The sequence below is a fragment of the Helianthus annuus genome, chromosome 13, assembly GCF_002127325.2.
Source record: "Helianthus annuus cultivar XRQ/B chromosome 13, HanXRQr2.0-SUNRISE, whole genome shotgun sequence".
NCBI lineage: Eukaryota > Viridiplantae > Streptophyta > Magnoliopsida > Asterales > Asteraceae > Helianthus > Helianthus annuus.
Window position 1 is genome coordinate 83,655,998 of NC_035445.2, and position 9,931 is coordinate 83,665,928.

The window sequence follows — 9,931 nt, forward strand, 5'->3', positions numbered from 1 at the left end:
AGTAGTTGCGACTGAAAGTAATTTGAATAGGAAACTCTATCGAATCCGTATCATCCTCCATCGAAATCGAAATATCAGAAATCGTCGCCCAAACCCTCGAAAAGGCCGTGGATCGAACAGGATTCACACCGATCGAACAAGCCAGCCGATCGGACAGTCCGTCCGATCAAACAGGCTGTCCGATCGAGATGCCTGGCCGATCGGCCAGCCCTCTCAGATTTCTCTCAATTCCGGTAAGTTTTCACCCCAAATCTTGTAAGTTTTTGATCAATACACACTCCTACACCTTTCTATCTTTCAAATTTTGAATTCCAACCATGAAATCATCAATATCTAAGTGTTCTATGATGATGTCATCATGGTGTTCTTTAAGAACACCATGTTTTGGCCTCATTCCACCAAAAACACTTAGATCTAGCCGATTTCCACATTAATAAACAAAGATCTTTCATAGATCTAAACATTTCACGGTGTTAAAGATTGAAAGACGGATTTTTCGACTTTCTTTCAACTCTTTTACACTCAATACCTTTAAACCGGAAGAAACGGAGCTTGAACCGACTCACTAATCATTCTAACAGTCGTGTAGTTCAAGATTCGGATTCTGACCCCGAGGTTCACCGATTTCGGGTTAAACGCTAAACTACCGTTCCAAACAGTTCATCAGGCCGGGTTTGGGTGATTCCTATCCGAGCAGGAGAAACAAGTAGGAACGAGAATTCTATAGCTTAACACGTTGTCAAATTACCTCCATATAACGGCAAATAAACAAAACAACCAAGTGTTAGACGAACAGGCCGACCAAGTCAGGATGCTGACCGATCGGTTAGTCTGTCCAAGCGAACAGCCCAATCGATTGGATAGGTCAGCCGATCGACCAGGCCAGCCGATCGGCTAGCATATGGCCCCACATTTGACAACTCATGAAGTATGGTATTGAACGAAGTAATGACCGATCGAGCGACGATTGGTAAACATTACTGTTCGGATCATGAGATATTATGCTTCAGCACTTAATCAATTTTCAAGTTTGCTCAGTGTATTAGAATGCCACCCGATCGAGCATGCTGTTTGATCGAGCATGCTGTTCGATCGAGTGACATCCTGCTACTACTGAAGTTCCTAACCGATCGGTTATGCCGACCGATCGAACTTCCCGTTCGATCGATCGACCTGAAAGGTAAGAGTACTTCATTGTTTTAGATACTGCAACCAAAACTTCAAAAGTTCAAACCATCATACACAAACACATCCTACACAAAGGAAGGAACAATCCACTTGAACAAGTCTAACCGATCGAGCCTGCCGGCCGATCGAGTAGGTTGTCCGATCGGATTGCCTAGTCGATCGAACCCGCCGTCCGATGGAACCCACTGTTCGATCGACCAGGCTATTCGACCCACTGTCCCTTGTTTTCCATTTTCGTATTACTCATCGTTGTGCCATCGAACTATTCAGGCTAACCCTACTCCTAAGCACTCCCTTCAATCCATTAATCAATCGCTGTGAGTATACTCGAACCCTTTTTGCTTTAGCACTTTTGGATGTTACATACGTTACTTATCAAATCACATTCGAACACACTACTCAAACTATTTGAACGCTAACCGATTCGCATGTATTACGTGACTAAATGAATGCTTGTTGTTATGTTTTGTTAGAGCATATGAGATCGTTGGTACTTGTGCTGGATTAGTTTAGTTGTAGTTTGTATGCATTTTGAATGTTTAGGGGTTGTTTTTGTAATTATCTAGAAGTTATATTCCTGACCTAGTGTAGTTAAGATACCAGCAAATTTATAAATTTGCTGGTTAGTCAGGACACTAGTATATATACCCCAAGCATTGTAACATTCTCAAGCTTTTGGCTCTTGGTGCAATAGAAGTGTTGTTTACATTCTTATTGAGCTTTAATCTGATTTCCAAGGTTGTGTATTGTTATATCTTTCTGTTTGGATTCAATACAACACTAGTTGTATTCATCAATCCATTAGCTTCACCTTCATCTTCATTCTTGACATTTCTTGACTATTCATAGTTCAAACACTTAATCAATAGGTGTTTTGGACTAAAACAACCAACCACTGTGATCCGGATACGTTTTGGGATCTACAATTTGGTATCAGAGCCTTTGTGCTCTTGGTTGTTGTGTTCTTGTTAAGATTTCTCATTGCTTTTGAAGGTTTTTCAAAGTTTCAAGGTTTTTTTAAAATTTTTGGGCTTAAAATGGATTGATTTGGTGTGTTTAATTAATAGGTTGTTGTTAATACTTGGTTAGGGAGTCATTTTGGTCATTTTGATGCATCAAAACATGGTTTTTGGGCTGTTTTTGAGTGATTAGAGGGTTTTAGTTCGTGATAAACCCTCTGGTTGGCGATGTTAACTTGAATGTAGCGATGAATTTTTGAATACAGCGACGATATTTTTGAACACAGCGACGATAATTTTGAATATAGCGAAGATAATCATTAAACGTAGCGAATATAGCGATTTTGTCTGAATCGTTGTCTGTTTCATCGCATAATCAGCAAGTTAGCCGACTATCGTTCGAGCAAATTTGCTGATCATCAGCGATATAGCATCATTTGACCCATTAGCGATTTTATCGAAGGCGACTTCGAGAACCGTGCTAGCGAATTACAGCGTTCCTATCACGGTTTCCGGCAATTATAATCTAACTCCGTTTGATGTTTGATTTGTCAGCGTAGACAGCGTAGTTGTTCGTGCAGGATCTAGCATCTCGACAGCGAAGACAGCGAACTAGCCAGATATCAGATCAGCGAAGACAGCGAACAAGTTTTCAGAGATCATAATCTACATCGCTCGCCGGCGATTTTAACTGGTTTGTCAGCGAATTAAAGCCTGTTTCAGCACACATTCCTCAAAAACTAAGAAAAATGTCGCTAAATCAACTAAGTCCAATCGCTCAAGCGGAACTTGAAACTGGAACCACAACTCGCCCACCAAAGTTGAAAGGAGCGGAAGATTTTAGCACTTGGAAAACTCGCATTCAGTCGTTCTTCGAGTACACGGATTACAATCTGTGGCTCTCCGTTACGGCCGGACCTCACGTTCCTACGGTAGTTAGAGGAGATACGGTGGTTCCTAACAACGATGCTACCACCTTCACTGACGAAGACAAGGCCCTCATTCAACGTGATCGTCGTGCACACGCCGCTCTAACCATGGCTTTATCAACAAACGACTGCAACATGTTTGAAGAACACCGAACTGCTAATGCACTCTGGAATGCATTGATCGAGTACTATGAGGGAAATGAAGAACTGATCGAGAGCAAGAGAGATATGGTGCAGAAGCAATACGACATGTTCTGCGGAGTCCGTGGAGAGAGCTTGTCTGATCACATTAGCCGCTTCCTAAACATGATGACCAAAATGAAGAAAGCTGGAAATCCTGTAACCAATCGTGCTGCAATAAAGAAATTGCTTGACTCGCTCCCCAAGGAATGGAGCCTGCAGTGTATGATGATCAAGAAGGAATTCCTCAACAATCCTAATCCTGTTACTCTGACAGATCTGATCAACACTCTAAGGGCATTTGAAATGGACGTAAACAAGAGAGAGATGAACACTGCTGGATATCAACCTAAAGCAACTCAACCTTCAGCAGGACTGAAGAATGTAGCGTTTCTCGCTTCAGGGGGCATTACTCCACAAGCTTCTGATCTAATTTATGCAAATGCTTCCGCAAGTGCATCTAAAGCCCCACAAGTTGTTGAGAAAACGATCACTGTCGATACTCAAGCACTGAAAGTTTCAACCGAGAATGTGGCACTCTTCAACACTTTCCTAAGCAGCTATGAAGCCCTAATGTCTGGGGAATTGAGGAAGGAGATGTTTACTGCCGAAGACATGTATCAGGTTGATCCAGATGATATGGAAGAAATGGATCTGAAATGGCAAATGGCCATGATCACTCTGAGATTGAAGAAGTTTCAAGACAAGACAGGCAAGCGATTAGGTCTTGGAAAAGCTGGTTTTGACAAGTCTAAGCTGAGGTGCTACAACTGTAAGAATCTTGGACACTTCAAGCGTGACTGTCCGATGTTGAAAGAGGGAAACAGTGAAGCTACTCCAGCTGCTAAACAGATCACTGCCGAAGAGAACAAAAGCAACGCTTCTCCCAGCACGCCGAAGGCTTTGGTTGTTGAAGACTATGACTGGAGCGAAGAGATCACTGAAGCTAAGGAACAAGTCAACAAAGCACTGATGGCCAAAATCTCTAGTGAATCATCTGCAAAGCACTTTGAGAAGCAGACAACGGGAATCCCAACTGGAAACAATGATGCTGACCAGGGATTGAAAGGTATTCTGCCTTCAGTGGAGTCTGGTGATAAAGCTGAAAAAGATGCTGAGAAAGGAAAGGATAAAGTTCAAGCTACAGCCATGAAAGCAGATGCATCAAAAGAGAAGGCTGACAAAGACTTGGTAAATAGTATTCCACTTAGTTTCAAGGAGAAGTTATGCTCCGAAGCATGCGTTGATGTCGTGGCACATTATAAATTCCTAAATCTGGAGTTTGAAAGGCAAAAGGACAAAGCTTTGAAAATTAATAATGAGCTTAAACAAAATGAGGCTGCATATCAGAGAAAGTTGAACTCAACTTTGGCTGAAATGCAAACTCTTAAAGAATTTGTGTTTAGAAAAGATTTTATCATAAATGATCTTACTGAAAGGTTAGAAAAAGCGTTAAATGAAAAGAACAAACTCCAGATTATAAAAGATAAATGGAATGTCAGTCAAAAGGCCTTTACTGACATCAAAAATTGCCAACGACCAACGTTTGTGAAAGACGGGATTGGTTATAAGGATAGGCACGGAAATGAAAGAAAACTTTTCTTTCCGCCTCACAGCAAAAACTACGTGCCTATGCCTACTCCTCATCCCGAAAATGATCTCATAAATGAAAAGGCCTCAGTTGAACAAAATGAATTTTATGAAAATGAGACAACTGCTAACTGTTCTAAAAGCAATGCAGATTCCATTGAGTGTAAAGAAGATGTGTGCGATGATGATGGAGACTGCGGAGGGTCAAAAATAGGAATTGGTTATTCAGGCGACAGTTATTCCACCGTTAACTGGTTCGTCTGGAATTGTTCTAAAAACAATGTTAAGGATGAATGTAATAGTTTAAGTAGGATGGATGACTGTAATGGCCAAGTGCCTAAAACTAAATCTGTGGATGACTGTAAGGGCCATGTGCCTACATTTGAGACCCGTGATCATGAACCTTATGTGTCTGAATGTCATGGTTTGAATTATGCGTGTCGTGATGATAATGTTGCTTGTGAATCTCCTGTATTTGTGCCAGAATTAAAAAGGAATAGCTTTGGAAAATTCCTTACAAAGGAAATTCCCGAATTTATTCCTTCCAGAACAGGTATGACAGAATCAGAAAAGAAAGCTACTGAAGATCAAGATAATGTAGAATCAAGCGCCATTACCACAGAAGACGAACAGACATCAGAAAGTTCGCATTCAGAAATCTCAACTGAAGATCAAGCAACAAGTGATGAAAGCTTCGAATGTTCAAGTTGTGAAGCAAGTGAAGAACAAAATTCAAGCAAGGACAACACGTCTGAAAGCTCACTCGATTCAGACAGTGATGAAGAATTTCCCGAAGATGAAAGCAGAGTGGACAAGAAAATGAAGAAAGCAAAAAGTTCAAGACTCTCATCACATACATCATCTTCTCACACCAAAAGACCCAGACATAAAAGATGTTTTCGCTGTGGTCATTTAGGACATACAGCGAAACATTGTAAAACCAAAAAGTTTCCTAGACCAGAACATGATTTTATTATAAACGTCACGCAGCAACTAAATTATCTTAAGAAATCTGTTAAAAATCTGGTTGATTCAACTGCGTATCTTTGGAAACAAAAAGAGGTCAAAGTGGGTCAAAACCACGATAGATTTGAAATGAAACAGATTTGGGTTCCTAAATCAAACTAATCTGTATATTTGTATATTTGTATATATCAGAATAAGCTCCAGAAATGGCTTCGAATGCTCATGGAATACATCTGGCACGTCGACAGCGGATGCTCAAGACACATGACGGGGTTAAAAGAACTATTGAAGAACTTCCGCTTTATTGATGGCGACTTCGTGTCCTTTGCCGGAGACGAAAAGGGAGGGAAGATTGTTGGAGTAGGCGATGTAGTATCCGAAGCTCTCACGCTGGAAAATGTCAACTATGTTCCAGAGTTATGCTATAATCTCATGAGCGTCTCTCAAGTGTGTGATAAAGGAATCTCAGTGTTGTTCGATGACATGGAATGCCTGTTCCTGAAGCCGGGTTATGTTGTTCCTGCAGAAATGATCATGCTTACTGCTCCAAGACAGAACAACACATATGTGCTCAACATGAAGAATGCCAAGACAAATGACAATCTAACATGCCTTATCTCTAAAGCTTCAGAATCGGAGTCACTGCTTTGGCATAGACGACTGGGCCATGTCAATTTCAAAAATATGAATAAACTATCTAAGTTAAACTTAGTTAGAGGTCTTCCGATTAAAGAATTTCCATTTTCTGAAAAATGTATTGCATGCGCCCAGGGAAAACAGCATAAGAAACCTCACAAGACCAAAGCAGTGAACACGATTTCTGCACCACTTCAGTTACTGCACATGGATCTTTTTGGTCCTATCAGTGTTAAAAGTCTTGCTAAAAGCTCTTATTGTTTGGTTGTAACAGATGATTTCTCTCGTTTTTCGTGGGTATATTTTCTTGAAGCAAAGAGCGAGACTGCTGAAATATTGAAGGCATTCATTCCCCTGATAGAGAACGTAACCAAACGGAAAGTGAAGTCCATAAGAAGCGACAACGGGTCTGAATTCAAAAATCAGACCTTCATATCATTTTGCGCAGAAAAAGGAATTCATCTTCAATACAGTGCAGCCAGAACTCCTCAGCAAAATGGAGTCGCTGAGCGTAAAAACAGGACGCTGATCGAAGCTGCAAGAACAATGCTGGTGGACTCCAAGCTTCCAATCATCTTCTGGGCTGAAGCAGTTAACACAGCATGCTACGTTCTGAACAGGGTGCTCATCGTGAAACCGCATGGAAAGACAGCATACGAGCTTCTTTTCAAAAGAAAACCCCTTATAGATTTCTTCAGGCCATTCGGATGTTCGTGCACTCTGTTGAACACTCAAGACAATCTCGTCAAATTTGAGGCAGTAGGTGATATCTGCTACTTTATGGGGTATTCATCAACTCAAAAGGCTTATCGTGTTTACAACAAACGAACAAAGATGGTGATCGAATCGTACTATGTGGACTTTCAAGAAGGAAATTACACCAACACTGGAAGCACTCCTGACTGGTTCTATGATGTGAGTGTGATCTTCAATAACTTTGAAATTCCGGAAACTGAGTCTAACCCTGAGCCAGTTGAAGACGTTCAAGTTGAACCCTTGTTTGACTCGTCTGACATTGGTTTCACTCCTTTCACCACTCGATTATCTCCATCATCTGCTGATCCGATTATGGCTGTGAATGAATCAAATGGTCACACTTCGCCTGAGAACACCCAAGAAAATGGTGCTTCTTCTTCACAGGCAAATGTGAATGAGCCAACTCAAGACGATGATCCGCCAATAATCTATGTCGACGAACACTTCACCAACCTTCCGCAGCAAATCGAATCTCTGACAAATGCAGGTTACAAGACAAACAAAAATCATCCTCTTGAAAATGTAATCGGCGCAGTGGAAGAAGGAGTACGTACTCGAGGGCAGTCAGCTAGCATCAACAAAGGTCTCTTCGCAGCCTTTCTTTCACAATCAGTTCCACGTGACATCGAAGACGCTATTCAAGACTCCAGCTGGGTTCAAGCGATGCAAGAAGAATTGTCTCAATTCAGGAAACTCAAAGTGTGGGAACTCGTAGATCTACCTGAAGGAAAGTTTCCTATCGGTACAAAATGGGTCTTTCGAAACAAGATGGATGATCGTGGGGTGGTTATCAAGAACAAGGCTCGATTGGTGGTGCAGGGTTTTCGACAAGAAGAAGGGATCGACTACGAAGAGGTTTTTGCTCCAGTCGCTCGATTGGAGGCGATCAGAATATTCCTGGCGTATGCTTCCTACAGAAACTTCAAGGTCTTCCAAATGGATGTCAAAAGTGCGTTTTTGTACGGGAAAGTTAAGGAGGAAGTTTACGTGTGTCAGCCTCCTGGGTTTGAGGATCCTCATTTTCCAGGGCGCTATTTTAAGCTGGATAAAGCACTGTACGGCCTACATCAAGCCCCACGCGCCTGGTATGAAACCCTGTCCACATACCTTCTGGATTGTGGTTATTCCAGAGGAACGATTGACATGACACTCTTCACCAAGAAGGTAGGGGAAGATGTTATGCTAGTCCAAATCTATGTGGACGATATCATATTCGGGTCAACAAACGAGGACTTGTGCAGAGAATTTGAATCTATCATGAAGGCAAAATTTGAAATGAGCATGATGGGAGAACTGAACTTCTTTCTGGGTTTAGAAGTGAAGCAAAGGGAGGATGGAATTCTGATTCATCAAGCTAAATATATTCGGGACATTCTCTCGAAATATAACATGAATGACTGCAAAGTGGCAAGCACGCCATTCGCCACCCAAACAGAGCTCACTTTAGATCCTCAGGGAAAGTCGGTGAACAAATCTTTCTATCGCTCAATGATCGGATCTTTGATGTATCTGACAGCAAGCAGACCTGATATCATGTGGGCCGTTTGTCTTTGCGCTCGTTTCCAGACAAATCCAAAGGAATCCCATGAGATTGCCGTAAAGCGCATCTTCCGCTATCTGAAAGGAACACCAAAACTAGGGCTTTGGTATCCTAAAGATAGTAATTTTGACTTAATTGCTTATTCTGACAGCGATCATGCAGGTTGCAAAGTGGATCGAAGGTCGGTTTCAGGAGGATGCCAATTTCTGGGAAATCGGCTGATTTCATGGCAAAGCAAGAAGCAAACAACAGTGTCCACGTCGACAGCTCAAGCGGAATACACTGCAGCATACAGTTGCTGTTCACAAGTTCTCTGGATACAGAATCAGTTGCTGGATTACGGAATCAAAATCATGAAGACTCCGATATTCATCGACAATGAGGCTTGTCTGGGAATTGTGAAGAATCCCGTGCACCACTCCAGAACCAAGCACATCGAAATCCGCATTCATGCAATTCGAGACGCTTACGAAAAGGGTTACATTCAAGTGGTGCCAGTGGATACGACACAGCAACGTGCCGACATCTTTACGAAAGCTTTTGACAAAACTCGTTTTAACCAGTTGGTAACCTGGTTAGAGATGGTCAATTTCCTTGATTGGAAATGAAGCTTGTGTTGATTAAAAAAAAAAAAAAAAAAAATTAAATATTAATAAAATACTAACGTTTTTGCTTGTTGAAAATAAAATGGATATTGAAAGACGTCGCCTACCAAAAAGATTTTCTGTTTAAAATTTTATTTTCGGGCAAATGGACTTACGAAAATGAAAATTTTAGGGGGGATATTCAGAAAATCCTTGAAACAGGATGCTTATGTCAGACGACGCTTATGTCAGACTCCTGTTAGAGGAAGTGATAGAAAATTGCTAACACTTTGTCATTTCTTTGAACAGAATACAATATACAATCAGGGTACCAAGCAACGATGTGTCGGTAGATTCAGCAACACCGACGAGTAAACTGCTGGTAGGGAGCTGAACATAATGTCTACACAAGAATTCTGGCTTTTCTCAGGCATTACGCTTCTCAGTGGGTAACACGTTGCGGCATATGGCTTAATGGTCTTGAATCTTGCGTTGACGGATTGCCAAAATCTGAGATTTCGGGTCTTTATATTGAGATTTCATTCGGAGGATATCATAGTTGCTCTTCTGCTGTACGGTGGTACTGACCTAGACGCAAATACT

At 41.5% G+C, this 9,931-nt stretch overlaps 1 protein-coding gene across 1 annotated transcript; it reads left to right on the forward strand.

Annotated features, from left to right (window-relative positions):
* The first annotated feature begins 3,394 nt into the window (after window positions 1-3,394).
* Window positions 3,395-5,322, forward strand: LOC110901154. The gene is made up of 2 exons (XM_022147999.2): window positions 3,395-4,447; window positions 4,998-5,322. Exons 1-2 carry the CDS (start codon window positions 3,395-3,397, stop codon window positions 5,058-5,060), a joined length of 1,116 nt encoding a protein of 371 aa, XP_022003691.1. The 3' UTR covers window positions 5,061-5,322.
* Window positions 5,323-9,931: the final 4,609 nt, after the last annotated feature.